The sequence below is a fragment of the Pristiophorus japonicus genome, chromosome 10 (assembly GCF_044704955.1).
Source record: "Pristiophorus japonicus isolate sPriJap1 chromosome 10, sPriJap1.hap1, whole genome shotgun sequence".
NCBI lineage: Eukaryota > Metazoa > Chordata > Chondrichthyes > Pristiophoridae > Pristiophorus > Pristiophorus japonicus.
Window position 1 is genome coordinate 190,123,914 of NC_091986.1, and position 26,176 is coordinate 190,150,089.

The window sequence follows — 26,176 nt, forward strand, 5'->3', positions numbered from 1 at the left end:
TCAATGGAATGTTGGAAAATGACTGTCAATGCATCAGCTATTTCCAAGGCCACCTCCTTAAGTACTCTGGGATGCAGTCCATCAGGCCCTGGGGATTTATCGGCCTTCAATCCCATTAATTTCCCCAACACAATTTCCACACTCAACAAGCTCCCCGCTGGACTGGAACTAAACTACAGAACCAGTGGGAACCTGTTTAACCTTCATCGCCTCCAGCCCAGATCCAAGACCACCCCACCCTCTGTCATCGAACTACAGTACGTGGACGATGCATGTGTCTGCGCACATTCAGAGTCTGAACTTCAATTCATAGTCAATATCTTCACTGAGGCATACGAAAGCATGGAATAAAGGCATATGCTTTCAAAGGTATTTAAAAAAAATCTCTGATACCATTACTGACATATATTTTTATTAATAAACAGTCAGTCTCCTGTGGTGTTGTACACAGAAATGAAGACAAAGTCTTCAGATGAAGTAGGAATTAGAGGACAGGTGTTAACTTGATTAGGACACACAAGATATAATTCAATCCCTATTTTAAAGGCATACATTCTTAATTATTTTTATATAATGCTTTGATTTATTTTATTTATAGTTAAATAGAGAAACAAGCAGCAATTTGGGAAGCAGAGAAGTAGAATTGTTTTGAGTAGGAGTTTCTCTGAGGGGGACTAAACCAAGATGCTACAGTGCCACCACTGGCAGGAGATGAACTTCAGCAATTGTACATCCCTGTCTGGAGTAAAAAATAAAACGGGGAAGCTGGCTCAACCGTGGCTAACAAGGAAAATTAGGGATAGTGTTAAATCCAAGGAAGAGGCATATAAATTGGCCAGAAAAAGCAGCAAACTTGCGGACTGGGAGAAATTTAGAATTCAGCAGAGGAGGACGAAGGGTTTAATTAGGAGGGGGGAAATAGAGTATGAGAGGAAGTTTGCAGGGAACATAAAAACTGACTGCAAAAGCTTCTATAGATATGTGAGGGGAAAACAATTAGTGAAGACAAATATAGGTCCCTTGCAGTCAGAATCAGGTGAATTTATAATGGGGAACAAAGAAATGGCAGACCAATTGAACAAATACTTTGGTTCTGTCTTCACGAAGGAAGACACAAATAACCTTCCGGAAATACTAGGGGACCGAGGGTCTAGCGAGAAGGAGAAACTGAAAGAAATCCTTATTAGTCAGGAAATTGTGTTAGGGAAATTGATGGGATTGAGTACTTAAGGAAGTGGCCCTAGAAATAGTGGACGCATTGGTGATCATTTTCCAACATTCTATAGACCCTGGATCAGTTCCTATGGATTGGAGAATAGCTAATGTAACCCCACTTTTTAAAAAAGGAGGGAGAGAGAAAACGGGTAATTATAGACCGGTTAGCCTGACATCAGTAGTGGGGAAAATGTTGGAATCAATTATTAAAAATGTAATAGCAGCGCATTTGGAAAGCAGTGACAGGATTGGTCCAAGTCAGCATGGATTCATGAAAGAGAAATCATGCTTGACAAATCTTCTAGAATTTTTTGAGGATGTAACTAGTAGAGTGGACAAGGGAGAACCAGTGGAAGTGGTGTATTTGGACTTTCAAAAGGCTTTTGACAAGGTCCCACACAAGAGATTAGTGTGCAAAATTAAAGCACATGATATTGAGGGTAATGTGTTGACGTGGATAGAGAACTGGTTGGCAGACAGGAAGCAAAGAGTAGGAATAAATGGGTCCTTTTCAGAATGGCAGTCAGTGACTAGTGGGATACTGCAAGGTTCAGAGCTGGGCCCCCAGCTATTTACAATGTACATTAATGATTTGGACGAAGGAATTGAATGTAATCTCTCCATGTTTGCAGATGACACTAAGCTGGGTGGCAGTGTGAGCTGTGAGGAGGATTCTAAGAGGCTGCAGGGTGAGTTGGACAGGTTAGGTGAGTGAGCAAATACATGACAGATGCAGTATAATGTAGATAAATGTGAGGTTATCCACTTTGGGGGCAAAAACAGGAAGGCAGAATATTATCTGAATGGTGACAGATTAGGAAAAGGGGAGGTGCAATGAGACCTGGGTGTCATGGTACATCAGTCATTTAAAGTTGGCATGCAGGTACAGCAGGCAATGAAGAAGGCAAATGGCATGTTGGCCTTCATAGTGAGAGGATTTGACTATAGGAGCAGGGAGGTCTTACTGCAGTTGTACAGGGCCTTGGTGAGGCCACACCTTGAATATTGTGTACAGTTTTGGTCTCCTAACCTGAGGAAGGACATTCTTGCTATTGAGGGAGTGCAGCGAAGGTTCACCAGGCTGATTCCTGGGATGGCAGAACTGACATATGACGAAAGACTGGATCGACTGGCTTATATTCACTGGAATTTAGAAGAATGAGAGGGGATCTCATAGAAACATAAAATTCTGACGGGGTTGGACAGGTTAGATGCAGGAAAAATGTTCCCGATGTTAGGGAAGTCCAGAACCAGGGGTCACAGTCTAAGGATAAGGGGTAAGCCATTTAGGACCGAGATGAGGAGAAACTCCTTCACTCAGAGAATTGTGAACCTGTGGAATTCTCTATCACAGAAAGTTGTTGAGGCCAGTTTGTTAGATATATTCAAAGGGGAGTTAGATGTGGCCCTTACGGCTAAAGGGATCAAGGAGTATGGAGAGAAAGCAGGAATGGGGTACTGAAGTTGCATGATCAGCCATGATCATATTGAATGGTGGTGCAGGCTCGAAGGGCTGAATGGCCTACTCCTGCACCTAGTTTCTATGTTTCTATGTTTCTATGTTTCTATGAGAGTGCATTGCAGCGCAACAACTTTACATGGGCTGTTTCCATTATAAATATAGACATAGGGATTTATAATGGAAAAGTTGGTAACAGGAAATTGGGTTTTCTAAACAGGAAGTATTCACAAACATAAGATTTTTAATACATTATAGATTTATGCTTAATAATGATTGTCGAATTAATGATTATACCGTGTATAAAATAATTGTATTCAGTGGAAACAATAGCTGAATCTGTCTGTCTGTTACAAGCTGCAACACCCTACCCATTGTGATTTGTTTCCTGTATGCACATTGAATTCTATATTTTGCTCCTCTTGTGCTTCACTACATTCAGCTTTAATGACTATAATTTTCAAAATATTGTAATTGAAAATATATTACTTTCTTGAAGAGCCAGCAAAAACCACAACAACATGGATTTGGATAGCACCTTTAATGTAGTAAAATGTCCCAAGGTGCTTCACACTTTAAAATCATTGGGATGCAAAATTACATGCTTCTTTTCTGCGGTAAACAGGAGAGCTCTTTGGAAACCTCAAACCCCTTTCCAATACCTCAAACTATTTTGTTTACTACCACTAGGACATCAAAGTTCACAAGTACTACATTCAAAAGTGAATTATAAACTTGAGATCAACTCAGTAGAAATTGGGCATCAACCCTCTCTGATCAAGCTTCTCACTGCAGTATCACTGAGCCATGAAGGGAGTTTAATCATAAATTAATTAAACACTTCTCATAGGCAGTCAGCTATTTTGTCCTCAATATTTGTCCTCTCACATCAAACAAATTCAATCTTCCGCATGTACTCCTTACCATGTAATGGGAAAAGGCCAGATGATCAAGAGCTTCCTCAAGACTTCCTTGGTCCTCAGTGTTCCAAATTCCTATGCTTTGTCGGAAAAGAGTGACTGCTTCTTCCAGCCATATAATTGAGTGATAGTAGTCACCTATATCATAGGCAACCTGAGAACATAACACGAAAAATACAAATTTGAATATATATTTTAAAATGGTGTCATAATGCTTGGTGAGTGTACAGGTAGGTTATATATGAATGATTTTATATAAAGTTCTGTAAGATTATATAAGAGTGTTTTATATATATAAGGTCAAATAAGTATATTCGTCATGTAATGTCATATCAGATTGCTTTTTATATAGGCCAAATAAAAATGCTTTTTATATAAGGTTTTATAAAGAATGTGTTTTATATACGGCTATATAAAAGAATGCTTTTTATATAAGACTATATATATTTAGTCTTATATAAAAAGCATTCTTTATATATATATATATGTATATTGCTTTATATAAAAAGCATTCTTATATTGCTTTATATAAAAAGCATTCTTTATATATAAATGCTTTTCCATACAGGCATTCTAAAATGTCACATTTAAGATGGCCTTTGGTTTTTGTGAAATTCATTTAGAATTGAAATTGGACAAAACAATAAAATCAAGGTTTCAAATAATTGCTCCTAGATGTATGCTAATGCAAAAAAACCACATAAGTGTATCAGATCTGAGCTCTCACAGTAAGCAATTATCCAATAGTTCTGGTGAAGGATACTCAGGTAACATTTCAATAAGCGTGACACTCCTGATTCGGTTCACATGGACTCTGGACAAGCTGCTGCTATTTTACACTTTCTGTTGATCACCAGTTTGGCTTCTTCAGTGTTACACCACATGCTTCAAGTACCGTCAGATCCAGCGTGAAATTTAGAACTGTGGAATTTCATTATCATTTGATACAAGGATGAGAAACTGTCAGATGTGACAGCAGGCACTCTGGTAAAACATGTTAGTACAGATTGAACCTCCCTTATCCAGACCTCCCTTATCCAGAACCACCCCTCGTCCAGAACTCCCTTATCCAGAACCACCCCTCGTCCAGACCTCCCTTATCCAGAACCACCCCTCGTCCAGAACCATTCCTGGCCACCGGGTGGCACATGCGCAGAACTCCGACATGAACAAATTAAACAAATTGAAGTCCTTCCTCACTGCCGACTCACGCAATTGCTGGCCTGACCCCGCGATCCACCGCCCACCCCCCCCATGATCTATCTGCTGCACTCCCAACCCCAAGCCAGCCAGCCCCGATATCCCCTTGTTCAGTACCTGTACCATCCAATTTAGCGTGACCACCCCTCGTCAGGAAAAATCCCTTATCCAGGCCAGGTCTCGAGGATTCCGGATAAGGGAGGTTCAATCTGTAGTGGGATTGGAAAAAAACCCCAGACAATTTCTGTAAACATGAAGGTATTATAATAACCCCTCAGTGGAGAAATTCATCGCATCCATAGTTAAACTGAACCAGAACATCAGTGAGAAGAAAAAGCAAAGTAATCTCACAGCTGCCATCCATTTTATTTGCTATGAACTAGATCCAGTTAACTCCGAGCTGTATTCAAGCTGCTCCTAACCTGATCAATATTGGTAGCATAAGTGAACACATTATTCTGATGTAAGAATTTTCTTTGAAAGAAAAAAACAGTTCTGATTTATTGCAAAGTTTAGAATTCCTTTATTTTATCAGGAAACCTTTTGTTTTGGATGTGTGGGATTTTCTTGGATTTCTGATTTAGATTGATTGCATCTTTCTTTAGTTGATGGGGTATTAAATAACATTATAATCCTGATCAATCAAATGAAGGTCTAATTAAATAAAAATAAAATATAATTATGTATTTTTTATTAAAAGGACATTTACATCAATTTACAACTGATCCTCCAACACATGCACAAAACAATCTCCAAGTCTGTGATTGGGAACAGATAGATTCACAATAGAAAACAAGTCACTAATCTTACGTTGGTAAATTAGAAACCACCTCATATGGTAAAAACGAAGAACGTAAGTTTGTTACAGAGCCAGTTCAGGAACATTTCATTTGTGTTGGAAAGACAATTTAATCAAATCCAGTCAGAACCCATCATTTTTACTGCCTCTAGGACATGTTATGCAGAACTGTGCAGCAAATAATGCTGGTTTGATGAAAATGAATAGATGGAAAATCCTGTGTGGACCACTGACCTCTGCACCCAAATTTCTGATCCCAGAACTCATCAATTCTGTGAAATTAGTCACAGAATCATGCAATGCCTTAAAGTACTTGCCTTAATAAATGGCTTGTTATAAAGTATCTCGTCAAGGCATTCAATGTGGTCCCTTTTTAAGCTAATTTACCCATTAAAAATTATTTGGTTGTCCTTCTTGGTTAAACAGGCTCCAGTAGCAAGAATTGTTTAGCATTGTTCTATCTGTAATGGAATAATACTTTCTGAATATGAACACAAACATATTTTGAAAATTAGAAGCTCTTATAAAGGTTTTGTTTTAAAAAATCTATTTTTTTTAAATTATGAGGTTGTGATGAAAACATTAAATACTTTAAGGAAAAAAAACAATGGGATATAAATTCACCTGGATGGTGCAGCAAAATGGGCAGTCGCGAATTGGCAGCTGGTTTTGCACAACGCCTAATTTTCCATTGACTTTGATGTAAAATCGAACAGACTCAGTGTCTGTTGATTCGCTAGCGCCCATTTTGAATTAGCGCCCGAGATTAATTTATGCCCCAGTGTCTATAAATGAGAAACCATGGGGGTAGTTTTTCAACTTGCCGATCGGGCGTAAAGCTGGTGTTGTAGATTAGCCGCTGTTATAGAAACCTCCCAATTCTCAATCCCATTTATTTGAACAGGTTGAAAATCTAGTTCCATCGCTCTAAACACGACTGAAATAAACATTCAAAAATGGTTTTAGTGATCCGTTTTCTCTCTGTTGCGCTCAAATACAACTGTTGACGCAGGATCAGTTGAATTAGAGAGGAGGGAAGAAGGAGAAAACTTTCTTCCAACCTAGCTTGCAGCAGATCCCACTTTTATGGGGTAATAATAGCAGATTAGTTTTCATATGTTTATATTTTCATTGCTGCTGATCAAAATGGATATTGTACATCATATGATGTATCATTGTTTACAAGAGAATGACAACTGTACAACTATCGCTACATTGAATAGCTGAAGAAAATGGGCAAACAATCCACACAGATCTTAGTTTGGTTAATGAATGCGTGTATGTAGAATAGGTAAACATGAAAACAGTTCTCAACGATATAGGACACCACAAACATATCCTTGGCAACAATAAATGAATGTCAGAGGATCTTATACCAAATATGCCTTGTGAATATATTCAATGGAAAGAAGTCACATTATTTCACAAAACCACAAGTCTCAAAATTATTATATTTTTTAAAAAGAAAAATCAAACTCTTCACCCATGTTTACATACCTTTCCAATTTGAAAACAGTCATCGGCTGAAAGGGTACTGGAGAGACTTGGCCTGTAGACATTGGAAACACCTTCTCCAGCCACCTGTAGAAATTCCCCTTTGACTAAGCCTTTTGTGCTTAGAGCGTATACATCCTGCAGCCTCATCAAACCTTTGGCAGCTCCCTCCAGGTCCTCAGCTTTTGGGAGCTTTGCCTCGATTTTCTCATAATCATCCTTTAGTGCTAAATGCAGTGTTGGAATCAGTGTCAGTTCACCTTACTGGAGATCTTTTTGCACAGGATTTACATTTTACATCTGTCACGTTCTGCAGCTGGTGAAAATATGCAGCATTTGTTGCTGTGTAAACTTACAGCCCGGTCAGAGTGCGAAACCAAAATTTTGGGCTGGGTGCACACAACCACAAGTATTGAAAGAAATGAAGCAGATTTTATGATTTTGTCATGCAGCATCCAGTATAAAATCATCAAAAAGGTAGCCTTTTAACCTACAGTGCTGCCTTCTGAAGAAAGTTAATTAATTAATTAATTTTAAGCCATGTTTCTCTGATCATTTAGTTGTTGTGGTAATAATAAGCGTTTTCTTGTGATATTTTCTCCCCACAACATGATGGCTATCTGCAGTTAATTATCACTTAATTTCTCAACTGTGGCTCAGTGGGCAGCACACTCGACTCTGAGTCATGGAGGTTTGGGTTCAAGTCCCACTCCAGGAACTTGAGCACAAAAATCTCGGCTGACACTCCAGTGCAGTACTGAGGGAGTGCTGTGGTGTCGGAGGTGCCGTCTTTCAGATGAGACGTCAAACCATGGCCTCATCTACCCTCTCGGGTGGATTTAAAAGATCCTATGGCACTATTTCGAAGAAGAGCAGGGGAGTTATCCCTGGTGTCCTGGCCAATACTTACCCCTCAATCAACATCTAAAGCAGATTATCTGGTCATTATCACATTGCTGTTTGTGGGATTTTGCTGTGCGCAAATTGGCTGCCGCGTTTCTTACATTACAACAGTGACTGCACTTCAAAAGTACTTATTTAGCCGTGAAGCACTTTAGGACATCCGGTGGTTGTGAAAGGCGCTATATAAATGCAAGTCTTTCTTTCAACCACGTGATATTTCAGAATATTGTGCTTATTAAATATGTTCATCTAAATTTCTCTCTGTCTCTCCGGAAGGTGCTGAGGAAGGCTGGAGTGTAATTCTATGGGTGAGACTACAGTGCTTTACCAAAGTAATCATTCTACATGTGTGTGCCCACAGAGTGAATGGTGGCAGCCTTTTCGACCTTCAATCACTGTCTAACCTGTTCTTCCCTGGTGACCACACACATGCGCTTCCAGTGTAAGTAAGTGAATAATAAGCAGCAGCCATTTCTTCCCTAGCCCAGGAACGTAGGGAACAACTGTGGCTGCCCCAACCCTGTTGCAGCTGTGATTAGCCAACAGATCAGAGCGTGAACCTCAGGCCTTCCTGGATTGTGCAGATCAATTCTACATTAGGCATTGCCCTTACTTATTGACTCTTTGGGGAAGCCTAGAACACATTTAAATGACAACCTCAATGTAATGTCTCTAAGCTTGTAATGTTTGTAGCTCCACACAGTGGATGTGGATGTATTGTGTACTGCAACTACAGAGTTAATAATTAAACAGAAGCAGCAGGTTCCGGTGGCTTCCGAGAGAGCTGTCTACCATGTTAGAAAGCTGTGTGTGCTGTGCTCTGTGAATATATCACATTTGACGGTGAGATGGGATTTTTCGGATGATTTAAAGCTTAAATTTTGTTGGTGAAGGATTCAGCCAGCTGACAGAGAGACTTTGGAAGTGTCTCTGTCTTTGGAAAAAACTACGAAATCTGAGGTAAAAAAAATGAGCACATTAGTTTAAACTGCAGAGTTTAAAATGGCAGCACCCGTAGCAGTAATGGGACATTTGGGTGAATATAGACATGACCGGGAATGTTTTAAAGCATATGTGGATTGGCTAGAAATGTATTTCACTGCAAATAATATAATTGAAGTTCCAGACAATGCAGTCCAGAATCAGGCGATATTGGAACATAAAAGAGTGATTTTCTTATCGGAAGCTGGATGGGAATTGTATGAAACTCTGATAAATCTGCTCGTGTCTGACGAGCCAAAGAACACAATGCTTAAAGAGATTTTAATGAAGCTGGAACAGCACTATAACCACAAACCTTTAGAAATTGCTGAAAGCTATCATTTCTGTATACAAAATCAAAAGGCTGATTAAAGTATCAGTGATTACATTGTTGCATTAAAAAAACTACTATTCACTGTAATTTCGGAAACTTTCAAAACCGAGTATTGTGGGATCGTTTTGTTTGTGGGATGAAAAATTATGCGATATTATTGACGATGGATGACTTGACTTTTGAGCTTGCTTGTCAGACAGCGAGGTTGATGGGTATGGCCGATCAATATTCCCTAGAGTTTCATAATAATTACGGAAGTCAGTCAACCGAGGTGAACCGCCTGCAGATTCAAAGTGAAAGGTAGTGGGGCCCAAAGTCTCAGAAACTGGAAATTCTAAGAGAGCGTCGAAGTTGTGCTATAGGTGCCTGGGACAACACATTGCTCAAAGTTGTCCATATGTGAAGGCAGAGTGTTTCTTCTGCAGAAAGACTGGGCATCTTGCGAAGGCATGCCGACTGAAGGGGAAACCAGCTTTCAAAGCTATGAGCCCAGTGTTAAAAGCTATGAGTAGAAATCCCCAGAGACTACATAACATGGAAGAATAACAACAGGACGAGGAGATGTTAGAGTTACATGTCATCAGGAGCACGAAGTTAACGACAGCGATTTGGAAAGTATCAAAATCCACATAGATGTTGCGGGATTCAAGATACCAATGGAAATCAACACGGGTGCATCCATGAGTGTAGTACCGGAGTCGCTATACCTTGACAAATTACGTGATTTCCAATTGGAGAAATCCAAGATGGAGCTGCGAGGCTACTCAGGAGAGAAAATTCCTGTGGTAAGTCGTATCACCATACCGGTGAAATATAAAGATCAATTTCAGAACTTGCCTCTAATAGTAGTGAAAGGAGACAAGCCTGCCTTACCAGGAAGAAATTGGTTGAGATCACTGAAGCTGGATTGGAGTGAGATTTTCTGTGTGGAAGCGAGAACTTCATCCGTTGATGCAAATATCAAGAAGTATCTGAAGGTGTTCTGCGAAACGGGCAGTCCGATCCAAGGCTTCAAGGTGAGTGTCAGGGTACAGAAGGATGCTACATCGGTTTACTACAAGCCACATTCCGTACCGTATGCACTCAAGGAGAAAGTTGAACAAGAACTCAAAAAACTAGAGACTGAGAACATTATTTGTAAGATAGATTGATGTAATTGGACTACGCCCATTGTTGTTGTACCTAAGTCTGATGGTAAGGTAAGATTGTGTGGTGATTATAAAGTGACTGTAAACCAGGTTCTAGAGGGTAATTTCCTCAATACATTGCCAAATGTAGAAGATTTGATCACAACACTGACAGGTGGTCAGATCTTCTCAAAACTGGATCTTACAAATACTTACTTACAGCTTGAACTAGATGAGGAGTCTAGTCATGCTTGACTATAATTACTCATCTAGGCCTGTATCAACTTAATAGGTTACCGTTTGGAGTGACTTCTGCTCCTGCCATATTCCAAGGGGTGATGAACCAGATTTTGCAAGGTATTGAAGGGGTAGTATGTTATTTAGATGACATACTAATTTCAGCACCAAATAGGCAAATTCATAACAACATATTGAATGAAGTCCTCAAACAGCTAGAGAAGCACAGAGTACGAGTGTCTGCTCGCAAGTGTGAGTTATTTAAAAATTCAGTGAGGTACTTAGGGTACAGAGTGGACAAAGGTGGGTTACATCCAACCATGAGAAAGCAGGATGCAATCAGAAATGCACCCACTCCCAAGAATGTCACTGAACTTCGATCATTTTGCATCTTTTGAACTATTATGGGAATTTCCTACCAAATTTCGTTACAGTATTACATCCACTGAATGAACTATTGAAAAAACAGGTCCATTGGAAGTGGTCAAAAGAATGCGATACAGCATTCAAGGAGTGTAAAAGAAAATTGGTAGAGAGCACCATGTTAGTTCACTATGACATATCTAAGGAGATTAACAAGCATGTGATGCCTCTCCGTATGGAGTTGTGGCAGTAATCTCTCATGTATCATGTAGTGGGGAGGAGAGACCAATTGCTTTTGCTTCATGCACTCTCAGTGCCAGTGAGAGTAATTATGCGCAAATCGAAAGGGAAGCTTTGGCATTAATTTTTAATTCGAGAAGTTTCACAAATACTTATGGTTGTAAGTTTACCATCGTTACACACCATAAGCCCCTAACAGCAATCCTCCATCCAAAGTCCCCAGTTCCAACATTAGCTGCAGAGATGGGCTTTGATTTTGTCAGCATATACATATGATATTGAATACAGATGATCAGCTGATCACAGTAATGCTGATGCAAAGTCTAGTAACAGCCGATAGGGAAGAAGTGTTTTATTTTTCATACATTGATGAACTGCCAGTCACAGCTGAAGAGATTGGTGGAGCAACCAAACATGACCCAGTGATGTCAAAGGTGTATGATTATATTGCAAATGGATGGCTAAAACATGTATTGGCAAAGATATTCATCCATTCTTCATTCGAAGGAATGAGTTATCAGTTGATAAAGATTGTATCATGTGGGGCGCAAGAGTGGTTATACCAAATAAATTTAGGTCCAAATTATTCAGAGACCTCCATGACCAGTACCTGGGAATGTGCTTGACCAAGAGTTTTGCACGCAGTTATTTATGGTGGCCAGGTCTTGATAAAGATATATAGTACATCGTGAGTCAGTGTACGACATGTCAATTGGTAAGCAAGCAACCACCATCAGTACCATTGCAGCCATGGAAATGGCCTCCCAGGGTATGGCAAAGGCTACATATTGATCTTGCTGAGCTAGAAGGACAACAATTGTTCATGGTGATTGATAGCCATTCGAAGTGGGTCAAGGTGTTTCCAATGTGGAAAATAACAACAAGTAAAACATTGGACATTTTGCAAAGTTTATTTTCTTCAATTGGCCTCCCAGAAGAAATTGTTTAGGATAAAGGACCACAATTTTGTCAGAAGAATTTGCACAATTCACGAGCAAAAATGGTGTGAAACATACCAAGGTTCCACCGTACCATCCTGCTTCGAATGGTGCAGCAGAGCGCACGGTACAAATTGTAAAACGTGCCCTCAATAAACAAATGTTAGATCCAAATCCAAAGAAATGCCTGTTGTCATTGGATCACAAATTGGCTAATTGTTTAATTACATATCGTCATACTCCTCATACAACTACTGGTAGAACACCAGCAGAGTTGTTTCTCAAACGACAGCCATGAACCAAATTCTTGTTAAAACCGAATTTGGCACAGTCCGTAGAAGGGACATAAGTAAGGCAGAAAAAGAATCATGATAGAGGTAGAGTAAAAGGGAAAAGTGTGAAATTAAACCAGAAGGTGAGAGTGAAGAACCATCACCATAAATGGTTAAAGTGGTTACTAGGAAGAATGGTGAAGATATGTGATCCTCGCAAATATTTGGTCAAGATGTTTGAAAATGGACAGGTTAGATTTTTTCATATTGATCATATTTTACCTACAGACCTGGAAGGAGTTGAAGGTGGAAATGATTCAATTATTTCTGACTCATCAGATAGTTTTGATACACCAGTAGCAAATCATACATCTAATGTACTGGAAACAAGTCCAAGAGAAAGTCAGACTGTGTGTATGAGTCCGATTCAGGAAAACAAACAGCCTGAAGTTAGAGTGAGTTCAAAAGAAAATCAAGGAAATTCCGTGGAGGAAAACGTTCCTCAAGGTGAGCCTCGAATGAGTTTAAATTCGACATCATGTTTGGAAGGTTCTGTTCGAGAAGGTATCCTCTTCGAAACAGAAAACAAGTGATTAAGTTAAATTTGTAAATATGGAAAAAATAAGTCTATATCCTGTGTTATGTATAAACATGCAAGTTATGTATGATGTTGTTATACTAACTTCTTCATTAAGGAGGGAGAAGTGTAATGTCTGTAAGCTTGTAATGCTTGTAGCTCCACACTGTGGATGTGGACATATTGTGTACTGCAACTACAGAGTTAATAATTAAACAGAAGCAGCGTTGACTTCCGAGAGAGCGGCCTGCCATGTTAGAAAGCTGTGTGTGCTGTGCTCTGTGAATATATCACACTCAAGAAGTAGAGAATGCAGCACCTTGTTTTCATTACAAGTTGTTATGTCATATTAAACCATTGCATTTGCAACTTGAGCTGATGAACTCAATGCTTTTTGTATTTGATCAAAGTGTCAGTCAGTAACACTCAGCAGCTATATACAATCGCTTGTTTTGTGTGGTTAACAAGTTTTTTCTTACTATATAAGGGTTGCATTGTTTTTTGTTGGTTATATGATGATTTGAGATTGTACTCTTTCCATTAACTCATTTCCTTGGCATAATAGCACAATAGACTAAGAAGAAAAATGAATTTTGTACCTGAGGTCCACGTGTTGATGTAAAAAATACATTATTAGCTGAAATTGGCCGACAATCACAATTTTGAAAGTAGGAGTGACAGACTTAATGTATATAAATTATTGCACAAAAGCTATATTGTTAAAATTGAGACTGCAACATGTGTGGTAAAAAGCTGGTTTTGATATTCCGAATGCTTTGTTCTACAGACTTGTTAGATGAGGTGCATGACCTCATTGCTTTAGGAATGATGCCATTGGCAAGATATGTATGCAAACATACTGACAGGATTTCCATATGTGCTATTGACTTTCAGTAGTGAAGATTTAATGTGGATTCCTTTGCATTTAGCTTATTTATACGATCCAATTACAAACCATCATGGTCAAATATACAATTATTGCTTAATTACACATTCTCTAACAAAGTACTATGTGTACTTGTTGAAGATTTAGTACATTAAACTATTTTACTATAAAAAGTGTTAATATTGTCAAACTTTTGATGAGAAACTATAGTTATGAGGAGAGGCTTGAGATATTGGGACATTTTCAATTGGATTAGAGAAGGCTAAGTGGAGGTCTAACAGAGATTTTAAAAAGTTGTAAAGGTTTAATAGGGTGAAGAGGGAAACACTATTTCCTCTTATGGGGCAGTTAGTGCTGGGAGGTCATCAATTTAAAATTGTCACTCAGAGATTGAGAAGATAAATTAGGAATAATTTATTTATGCAAAAGGTGTTGGAGCATAGATTACTTTGCCACAAGCAGTCTGGCCGACAAGTGACTCCAGCCAGCACAAAGTAGTTGACTCTTAATGCCCTCCAGAAAATTAGTGATGTGCAATAAATATTGCCTTGCCAGTATCACCCGCAACCCAAAAATAAATATAAATAAAGAATTGAATTGGCTAATGGTATCACTCCAGTGTATTATCACCATATATTAAAAGCATTTATGCTTTAAACCAAAAAAACGACTACCCAGTATCGATTTTTCATTTTCACTGCTTGCTCTGTGGTCGAGTAGAGCAGCAATCTGTTTCCAGATCTGCAACCACAGGCGCTGTCACCTCATGGTGCATGAAAACCAAAAATGTTCAAACCCACAAAACTTCGATGCAAGAGCCAAAGACACAGCAATATGTTAATGTCTACGTGCAATACAATACTGGTGTCGAATAAGGACAGTCAGAAACGAAACCACTGAAAATTATTTTTGTAATTAGAGCAGTTAATCAATTTAATGATATTTACCGTGCTATATTTAATGATGTCATTGTAAAATTATAATCATATTATTGCTGAGACATAAAAATGTGAATATTTAAACGTAAGCATTTACCTTGTATATTCTCGATGGCTTCATTGCTATATACAATATTTTGCCAGTCAATCTGCAACCTCTTTATAAGGGTGTAGGCAAATAAAGGGTTTGATATTGCTGTCACAGGTTCCTGATAAACATTGTTGTGCAGCGCCTTTATTTTTTCATAAAATCTGTAATTCAAAAAAATGGAAACAACCTCTAACAGGAGAAACAAAATAATTTGAAAGAGATAATGAACTAATTTGGTGAACCCTTTTGTTAAAAATTAGGTAGATAGCATCTCAACATGTGTGCACTGCCTCCAATCAACTGGTTGATTTAGTTCGTTCATGGCGTAATCTTAAAACTTTAGCTAACAAATATAATTTATTTTATAGTGTAATCAAAAGACTGCAAAATCAACGAGTCTTCCAATTTGCTGCACTGAAAATTGTAACCAGAAAAAGCAGAGTATGAGAAATGAGAGATGGACAAAGCCTCAATGCAATATACACCAACAACTTGCATTTATATAGTACTCCTCAAGTAAACGATGTCAGAGGACATTTTACAATGCGGAGAGCTGAACATAGAGCAGATGAATTAGGAACTTAATCAGGATAGGTAAGACCAAAGGCACTGTTGAGATTGTGTTTTTTAGGAGACTTTTGAGGACAGGGCAGGAGATAGTAGGGTCATGTGTTATAGGAAGATAATTCCAACGTGTTGAGGTGCAGTGACTGAATGATTGGCCTGCCTATTATGATGGAGTTAAAAGATCTGGGGAAGCAATAATCCGGAGACAGAGTGGCAGAAGGTGCAGGCAAGGATATATGACTCGAGAACATTGTTCAACGCTTGTGAAAGGAAGATGAGCACAAGGATCTTAACGTTATTCACCTAGGACACAGCGAGCCAGTGGCGCTGGAAAAGGATGGGAGTGATTGGTTTCAATGACTTGGTGCTGGAGAGGACTTGGTGCAGGGTTCTGGAGAGAAGAGTATTGAGAATTGAATCCTCTCGGTGATTAAGTTGTGAGTATGGATTTGAGCAGCAGTGGGGGAGAGATTGGAGAGTAGGGCAACAATCGCACAGCATCAGACCACATTGGGGGAGGGGTGGAGGGGGGGGGTGAAAAGCTCAGCTCAGGGTAGAACAGAACACTTGTGTCATGCACCATGAAATTCAATCTGAGAGCAATCTGAAAGGTTGATGGAGTGGAATCAGAAGCTAGTGGAAGCCAAAAAGGATGGCTTTCTTTTTGCCAATGTTGAGCTGAAGGAAATTTCAACTGATCCAGGACTTGAATTCAGACAAGCAGTCAGAAAGTATAGTAACGACCTTGGAGTTGCTGGTGGCAACAGAGAAATAGAGTTGAATACCATCCACATAAAAGTGGAAGTTTACGCTACAGTTGCACAAGATATTACTAAGGGATAATATGTAAATAATGAATACTGAATAGGAGGGGAGCAAGGATTGAGCTCTGGTGAACGCCGCCGATATGGGTGAAGATATTGTTTAAAGATACAGTAAGTATTGGCATGGCGAAAGATATTAGCACAGGGCTTTGCAGTGTAATGTGCAGCATAAGACTACAATGAATTCAATATAATGAACAGACTACACAATGCCAGCAACCACAGAGAATAGAAGTGACACAATTCCCAAGGGCCGGAGATGTGGAGAGGATGTCCTGTTCAGGGATTGCCCCAGGTGCCAAGAGGAAAAGTACAAGGAGGTGGAGGGGGAAAAATTAAGTTCCAGTAAAATTATAAAGTTCATAACAAGGGCCATAGGAATGCACAACCATCCCATCCCACCTCCAAACCTTTCACCACCATCTTGTGCTGAGGGACCTCATCCAAATTTTCAGCCTATGCCCACATGACTGGACCAGTGCACCTGGGGCTGTTAAGAGTAATGATAGTGATATGTCCTTATTATACAGTATAAATGCACACGAGGCCCATACTTGAGAGAAGGTCACTCTGTGACCAGTTACCTTTATTACCAAGACCTCAAGTGATGAAGGTGGGTGGAGCTTCCCCTTTTACACCTGAAAGTCCAGGTTAGGAGTGTCTCCCACATGTTCACCCCCTTGTGGTCAATGTTCTCAAAGTGTACAACTTAGGTCAGCTTATACATGGGTTACAATGATATTTGTATACCTGATATCACCTCCCCCCAAAAGTCTTATTGGGATCACAGGTTAAGTCTCTCTGGTGGTTTACGCTCCCTTGTAGAGCACCTGAGTTGGGCGCTGGCCTGAGTGTCTGCTGTTTGCGGTGCCTCAGGCCTGTCCGGACTGCCCACAGTGATTGGGCTCTCCTCCACTTGGTTCCGGTGTTCGGTCACCTGTGGTGGAGTAAACTCTACATCGTGTTCCTCCTCTGCTTCTTCTAAAGGGTTGCTGAACCTCCTTTTAGTTTGATCCACATGTTTGCGGCAGATTTGTCCATTGGTAAGTTTAACTACCAAAACCCTATTCCCCTCTTTGGCAATCACAGTGCCTGCAAGCCATTTGGACCCTGCAATGTTTGTGAAGCACGGGCCATTGTTGCTGACCAAGACGTCCGGTAGACCATGGACTGCGAACATTGCCTGTAGACTTTCTACCGTGGCAGAGGATGTGCTTGAATTTAAAATGGCACACTCAATCCATTTGGAGTAGGCATCTACTACAACCAAAGACATTTTTCCCATGAAAGGACCTGCGTAGTCCACATGGATGCGTGACCATGGCTTGGCGGGCCAGGACCAGGGGCTATGGGGGGCTTCTCTGGGTGCATTGCCCAGCTGAGCACACATGTTGTACCTGCGAACACAAAGTTCCAAGTCTGCATCTATCCCTGGCCACCAAACGTGTGACCTGGCAATTGCCTTCATCATGACAATGCCCGGGTGCTCATTGTGGAGTTCTCTGATAAACACCTCTCTGCCCTTCTGGGGCATGACAACTCGGTTTCCCCACAGTAGGCAATTGGCCTGAATCGAGATTTCATCCTTGCGCCTATGAAACGGTTTAAACTCCTTAGGGTATGCCCCGTACGTGGCTGCCAGTCCCCATTCAGGACACATTTCTTAACTAAAGACAGTAGCGGGTCTTTATTTGTGCAGACTTTAATCTGACATGCTGTCACGGGTGAGCCTTCGCTTTCGAAAGCTTCAACAGTCATGACCATCTCAGCATCATGCTCAGTTGTCCCCTCAGTGGTGGCTAGTGGGAGCCTGCTGAGTGCATCGGCACAGTTTTCAGTGCCCTGTCTGTGCCGAATTGTGTAGTCATAGGCGGCTAACGTCAGTGCCCACCTCTGTATGCGGGCCGATGCATTCGCATTTGTAAAGTCCTGTCCCCTGAGTACAGATTCACACGAGGCATGTAGTGAAGTCAAGGTCACTCTGGACCTACACCTTTATTTCACAGCTCTGGAATGCTGCACTTGCCTGAGACCTGTCCTTATATACCTGTCTCGTGCAAGTGCACCCCTGGTGGTAAGGTATGCTGGTGGTTACAGGTCATATCTTATTACAGTCATGTATAGCATGTTAGGATACAGTTATATATAATAATGTAAGATACATGACATCACCCTTCCCCAAGGTCTTATTGTCTTTATAGGTTCAGTCTCTCAGGTGGTCTACACTCTCGCGTGGAGCGTCTGAGTTGTGGTTCAGTTGTTTGCCTTGCTGTCTGTTTTTCTTTGGGTGTGGTTGCTGATATCTCGCCTGGGCTGTCTGTTTCAATTGGTGTGATTGTTGTTGACTCGCCAGGGCTGTCTGTTGGGATTGCCCTTTCCTCAGGTTGTTCCCTCTGTCTGTCCACCAGTTGTGGTGCGAGTTCCACATTATAGTCTGCCTCTGGTTCCGCAGTGTTGTTGGTAAATCTGCTTTTGACTTGGTCAACATGCCTCCGGCAGGTTTTGCCATTGTCCATTTGTACTACCAGTAGCCTGTTTCCTTCCTTGCCCGTTACTGTCCCTGCAAGCCATTTGGGACCCCTGCCATAGTTTAGTACAAACACTTTGTCCCCTATCTCATTCCATCTCCCCCTCGAATTTCTGGCATGGTACTCAGTCAGCTTACGGCGCTTTGCCTCAACGATTTCGTGCATGTCTGGGAGGATTAATGAGAGCCTTGTTTTTAAAGTCCTTTTCATCAACAGTTGCGCGGGGGGGATCCCAGTCAATGAGTGCGGACGAGATCTGTATGCCAGCAGCAGTCGCGACAGGCGACCCTGCAGCATGGGACCTTGGATTTTAAGCATCCCTTGTTTAATGATTTGCACTGCTCTCTTCGCCTGGCCATTGGAGGCCGGCTTGAACGGTGCCGTCTTAACGTGATTCATGCCGTGGTCAATTATAAAGTCTTGGAATTCTTGGAATGGTCCAATGAAGCACGAACCATTGTCACTGACCAATATGTCAGAGATTCCGTGCGTTGCAAACATGGTTGCGAGGCTCTCCACAGTGGTGGAGGTTGTGCTCGAGTTTAAAATGGTGCATTCGATCCACTTTGAAAATGCATCTACAACTACGAGGAACATTTTGCCCATGAATGGGCCCACATAGTCTACGTGCACCCGCGACCATGGTTTGGTAGGCCAGGGCCAGGGGCTCAGTGGAGCCTCCTTGGGGGCATTGCTGAGTTGGGCACAAATGGTGCACCTTCGGACGCAGAGCTCCAAGTCCGCATCAATACCAGGCCACCAGACGTGGGATCTGGCTATGGCCTTCATGAGAACGATCCCCGGGTGCTCGCGGTGGAGCTCCCGGACAAATGTCTCTCTGCCTCGCAGAGGCATGACTACTCGGCTGCCCCACATCAGGCAATCTGCTTGTAGTGATAGCTCATGCATGCGCCTGTGAAAGAGTTTTAATTCCTCGGGGCAGGCATCGCGAGCCTCTGCCCAGTCACCGGTTAGGACACATCTTTTTACTAAGGATAACGTGGGGTCGCTGGCCGTCCAGGCTCTGATTTGGCGAGCCGTCATAGGCGAACCTGTGGACTCAAAGGCATTGATTGCCATGACTATCTCACAGTCCTGTTCGTCAGACCCTTCCGTGGTCGCCAGGGGTAGCCTGCTGAGCGCGTCGGCACAGTTGTCTGTGCCTGGTCTGTGCCTTATGGTATAGTCGTAGGACGCCAGCATGAGTGCCCACCATTGAATTCGCACCGAGGCGTTGGCGTTTATTGCCTTGCTCTCGGATGGGAGGGATGTGAAGGGCTTGTGGCCGGTTTCTAATGCAAACTTGGTCCCGAAAAGGTATTGGTGCATCTTTTTGACATTGTACATGCACGCGAGCGCCTCCTTCTCTACCATTCTGTACCCGCGCTCCGCCTGCGAAAGTGACCTGGAGGCATAAGCTATGGGTTGTAATTTGCCCGTATTATTGACATGTTGCAAAACGCACCCGACCCCATAGGCTGACGCATCGTATGTGAGAACTAGCTTATTACCTGGATCAAAGAAAGTCAAAACACTGTTGGAACACAGAAGGTTGCGTGCCTTATTGAAGGCGCGTTCCTGGGCATCCCCCCAAAACCAATCGCACCCCTTCCTGAGTAGCACGTGGAGAGACTCCAGCAGTGTGCTTAAGTTCTGCATAAAGTTCCCAAAGTAATTGAGTAGCCCGAGAAAGGCGTGCAGTTCTGAGACATTCCGGGGCCTGGGTGCCAGGCGAATTGCTTCTGTTTTGGACTCTGTTGGGCGGATTCCATCAGCGGCAATCCTTCTGCCCAAAAATTCAACTGCGGGTGCGAGAAACAGGCACTTGGATTTCTTGACTCGTAGGCCTACCCAATCCAACCGCTTTAGTACTTCCTCCAAATTACGGAGATGGGAGTCGGTGTCCCTGCCCGTTGTATATCGTCTTGAAATACAACCGTCCCCGGGATGGACTTGAGCAGACTCTCCATGTTGCGCTGGAATATGACAGCTGCCGACCTGACGCCGAATGGGCATCGATTGTACATGAAAAGGCCTCGATGTGTGTTGATGGTGGTGAGTAGCTTGGATTCCTCGGTCAATTCTTGCGTCATATACGCAGATGTGAGGTCTAGTTTTGAGAAAAGTTTACCTCCAGCCAATGTGGCAAATAAGTCCTCCGCTCTGGGCAGCGGGTACTGGTCCTGTAGGGAGACTCTGTTTATGGTAGATTTGTAGTCCCCACAGATTCGTACGGATCCATCAGGCTTCATGACTGGGACGATGGGACTTGCCCAGTCGCTAAATTCCACAGGTAATATAATGCCTTCCCGCAGAAGCCTGTCTAGTTCGTGTTCAATCTTTTCCCTCATCACATAGGGTACAGCTCTGGCCTTGTGATGGACTGGTCTAGCATCCTGTGTGATGTGGATTTTGACTTTGGCCCCTTTGAAAGTGCCCACACCTGGCTGAAAGAGATGTTCAAATCACTTTATAACTGTTGAGCAGGAAGTCCGTTCCTCTAATGACATGGCATGGACATCATCCCATTTCCAGTTTAGTTTTGCCAGCCAGCTTCTCCCCAGCAATGCTGGGGGGTCTCCGGGGACAATCCACAGGGGAAGTCGGTTCACTGTCCCTTTGTGTGTGACAGAGAGCATGGCGCTGCCGAGGACTGGTACGATTTCTTTGGTATAGGTCTTTAGTTTGGTGTCGACCCTTGTGAGTTTTGGTCTGTCTCTTTTATGTGGCCACAGTTGTTCAAATTGTTGAGCGCTCATGAGAGATTGACTCGCTCCCGTATCCAGCTCCATGTTGACAAATATCCCATTGAGTAGGACCCTCATCATTATAGGAGGCTTCCTGTTGTAGGAGCAGCGGCCATTGATTGTGTTGACCCGCTGTACATCGGTGTCCCGGGTACTGTCCCCACCATCTTCTGGTCCGCTCTCCGACCTGTCCGACTCGTATACCAGCCGAGCTGCCGTTTTTTTGCACATGCGGGCCAAATGCCCTGTATATTCACAATTTCTGCAAACAGCCTGCTGAAATTGACATCCCCTTGTCGAGGGCCCACCCCCACACCTCCAGCACAGACTGCTTGCAAAGAATGAGCTGCGTCTGGCTGATCTCTCTGAGCTTCTCTCAGTTTGTAGTTGATTGTTCGCATTGTGGGTTTGATGAGGTGTGAACGGCCGTTCCTGTGGCCCTTGATGGCTTCTGTTGCCACTGCTTGCTGTCGAGAGCCTGTTCTCCCCATTTTGTCTGTGTGTGGGGGTAGCAGCTTGTTTAATGCTGTGAACGCCTTGTTCCATTATTTCGTTAGTTGTCGTACCTGCATTGTAAATCAACCTCGTTTCTTCTTCCCCTACCAAGAATGTCTGTGCAACCAGTGCTGCTGCCTCTAAGATCAGGTTCTTGGTCTCTATGAGCTTTCGGAATATGCCTGCGTGGCCTATTCCTTCAATGAAAAAGTCTCTCAGCATTTCTCTCCTCAGTTCATCGGAGAACTCACACAAACTAGCCAACCTCCGAAGTTCCGTCACAAAGTCGGGTATGTTCTGACCCACACAGAGTCTGTAGTTGTAGAACCTGTGTCTGGCCATGTGCAGGCTGCTTGCTGGCTTCAGGTGGTCTCTTACCAGTGTGCTCAATTCTTCAAACGACTTGCTTGCTGGTTTCTCGGGTGCCAACAGATCCTTTATTAAAGCGTATGTTTTCGAGCCACAGCTGGTCAAGAGATGGGCTCTTCTCTTGTCTGCCTTATCGTTGCCGAACCAGTCTTTGGTTACAAAGCTTTGCTGGAGCCTTTCTATAAAGTCCTCCCAATTGTCTCCCACATTGTACTTTTCATTTGACCCGTTGTTCGCCATTGTGTGGATTCTGTAATCCCGTAACCCGTCGCCACTGTAAAGTCCTGTCCCCTCAGTACAGATTCACATGGAGTGAAGTCAAGGTCACTCTGGACCTGCCTCTTTATTTCTCAGCTCTGGAATGCTGCACTTACCTGAGACCTGTCCTTATATACCTGTCTCTTGCAAGTGCACCTCTGGTGGTAAGGTATGCTGGTGGTTACAGGTCATATCTTATTACAGTCATGTATAGCATGTTAGGATATAGTTATATATAATAATGTAAGATACATGACAGCATTTATGGCCTTGTTGTGGGCCGAAAGGGACGTTAGGGCTTTGTGATCCGACTCCAGCTCAAATTTCCTGCCAAACAGATACTGGTGCATTTTTTTTACTGCATATACACATGCTAGCGCTTCTTTTTCTACCCTCCCGTAGCCCCTTTCTGCCTGGGACAGACTTCTAGAGGCATAAGCTACCGGCTGTAATTGACCATTGGCATTCACATGCTGCAACACATACCCGACCCCATAGGACGACGCATCGCACGTTAAAACTAGTTGCTTCCACGGGTCATATAAAGTTAACAGTTTGTTGGAGCATAACAAATTGCGTGCTCTATCAAAAGCCCTTTCCTGGCTGTCCCCCCAGACCCAATCACGACCTTTGCGTAGAAGCACGTGTAGCGGCTCTAACAGCATGCTCAATTTGGGAAGAAAGTTACCAAAATAGTTCAGGTGCCCCAGGAACGAACGCAGCTCCATCGTGTTACGGGGTCTGGGTGCTCTCTGGATCGCTTCCGTTTTGGACGCAGTAGGTCTGATCCCGTCTGCTGATACCCTCCTCCCCAGGAATTCTACCTCTGGAGCTAAGAAGACGCACTTCGCCTTTTTCAGTCGCAGCCCTACCCGGTCCAGTCTGCGTAGCACCTCCTCCAGGTTGTGGAGGTGTTCTTCAGTATCGCGACCCGTGATGAGGATGTTGTCTTGAAAAACCACCGTCCCTGGAAGCGACTTGAGGAGGCTTTCCATATTTCGCTGAAAGATCGCGGCGGCCGAACGAATCCCGAACGGACATCTGTTATACTCAAACAACCCCTTGTGTGTCGTGATGGTGGTCAGCTTCTTCGACTCATTCGCCAGCTCCTGGGTCATGTAAGCTGAGGTCAGGTCCAATTTTGAAAAAAGTTTGCCATCGGATAGCGTCGCAAAGAGGTCCTCCGCTCTCGGTAGCGGATACTGGTTTTGGAGTGACACCCGATTGATGGTGGCCTTGTAATTACCACATATCCTGACTGACCCATCCGCCTTGAGCATCAGCATGATCGGGCTCGCCCAGTCACTGAATTCGACTGACGAGATGATGCCTTCCCTCAGCAGGCGGTCCAATTCGCATTCTATCTTTTCCCGCGTCACGTACGGCACCGCTCTGGCCTTGTGGTGTACTGGCCTGGCGTCCGGGTTTATGTGAATCACTACCTTGGCCCCCATGAAAGTGCCAATGCCGGGTTGGAATAATGAGTCAAATTTATCCAGGACCTGTGAGCATGATACTCGCTCCACAGAAGAAATTGCATTGACATCGCCCCATTTCCAGTTCATGACAGCAAGCCAACTCCTCCCCAGTCGTGCGGGACCGTCCCCCAGGACAATCCAGAGTGGCAACCTGTTCTCCAAATCTTTGTGGGTCACGACTACCGTGGCGCTGCCTAGCACCGGAATGATCTCCTTTGTATATGTCCGTAGCTGTGCGTCAATAGGCAATAATTTTGGCCTCCTGGCCTTGGACACCCACAACCTTTCGAACTGTTTGATACTCATCAGGGACTGGCTGGCCCCTGTGTCTAGCTCTATTAATACTGGGATGCCATTGAGGAGCACCTTCATCATTATCGGTGGCGTCCTGGTATATGAACTGTATATGTGCTCCACATGAACTCGTTGAACTTCATCTTCCAGCGATTTCCCCCAGTATTCATTTGGCCTCGTAGGGCTTACATCGGGCCCGTCCTCCTCGTACATCAATCTGGCTGCAGGCTTCCTGCACATACACGCCACGTGACCGCTAACGTTGCAGTTTCTGCAGGTATATTGCTGATATATGCAAGCTCTGGCTGGGTGTTTGCCTCCACACCTCCAGCATGAGCTAGAGGCCCCATTGTTGGAAACAAAAGGTCCATTACCAGTCGATCATCTCTGACTGTCTCTGTAACTGTCCTTAAGCGCACCATTAACAGGTGTTGATGACCCCATTACTGGCTGCATTGTCCATTGCGATGGCATGAATCGCCGTTCAGCTAGCCATTGTCTCTGTTGAATTCCCCCTTTGGGTTCGACTACATGCTGGGACATGTCCAATTGCCCCTGTCTGCCTAGAAAACTGTGTGATGCGTTAGCAATGTTGACTCCCTGGTCGTTTGCCGCATTTGAGCCAAGATTTTTGCCATAAATCATTCTGGTCTCTTCCTCCCCTGAGATAAATGTCTCGGCTATCACAGCCGCCGCTTCCAAGGTCAAGTCTTTGGTCTCAATCAGTTTCCTGAAAACCCCAGCGTGCCCGATGCCCTCAATAAAAAAGTCTCGCAGCACCTCCGCTGTGGATGCATCTGGGAACTTACATAGGCTCGCCAGTTGCTGGAGATCAGCCACAAAGTCTGGAACTCTTTGCCCTTCTTGCCGCCGGTGCGTGTAAAACCGGAGTCTCGCCATGTGCATGCTGCTCGCCGGTTTAAGGTGTTCCCCAATCAACTTACTGAGCTCTTCGAACGCCTTGTCCGCCGGCTTCTCTGGCGCTAGAAGGTCCTTCATCAGGGAATACGTTCTGGATCCACAAACCATCAGGAGATGAGCCCTGCGTTTGTCGGCCGAATCCTGTCCCAACCATTCCTTTGTGACAAAACTGTGCTGTAGTCTCTCAATAAGGTCGTCCCAATCATCACCAACATCTCTTCTGTGCTGCTAGTGGCCATGCTCGCGTGGTTTAAATCCAAGTTTCTTGTCGCCAATGATATGTCCTTACTTTACAGTATAAATGCACACGAGGCCCATACATGAGAGAAGGTCACTCTGTGACCAGTTACCTTTATTACCAAGACCTCAAGTGATGAAGGTGGGTGGAGCTTCCCCTTTTATACCTGAAAGTCCAGGTTTGGAGTGTCTCCCACAAGTTCGCCCGTTGTGGTCAATGTTCTCAAAGTGTACAACTTAGGTTATACATGGGTTACAATGATAGTTGAATACATGACAGATATGACCTACTCTTCATTCAGGCAGATGGAGACCAGAGTTATTGCAGTCAATAGAGTCTGAAAGGCATGACATATCATTTAGATTTGAATGTTTCTAGCTCAGTTGGAGGCTATTTTCTGACAACACTGCTTCTCATGAGACAGCAAACCACAGTGAATTTGTCAGAACAATGATTCATTATTTTCCACATAGTGATTGCACT

At 43.1% G+C, this 26,176-nt stretch overlaps 1 protein-coding gene across 4 annotated transcripts in view; it reads right to left on the bottom strand.

Moving 5' to 3' along the window:
* p4ha3 (prolyl 4-hydroxylase, alpha polypeptide III) overlaps nucleotides 1-26,176 on the bottom strand; it is a 110,509-nt gene that overhangs the window by 79,389 nt on the left and 4,944 nt on the right. For all 4 annotated transcript variants that reach the window (XM_070891595.1, XM_070891596.1, XM_070891594.1 and 1 more), the window contains exons 2-4: nucleotides 14,981-15,135; nucleotides 7,091-7,314; nucleotides 3,599-3,748 (exon numbers count right to left, since the gene is read on the bottom strand). In XM_070891595.1, coding sequence (XP_070747696.1) covers nucleotides 3,599-3,748; nucleotides 7,091-7,314; nucleotides 14,981-15,135 — 529 coding nt within the window. The remainder of the gene's footprint in view (nucleotides 1-3,598; nucleotides 3,749-7,090; nucleotides 7,315-14,980; nucleotides 15,136-26,176) is intronic.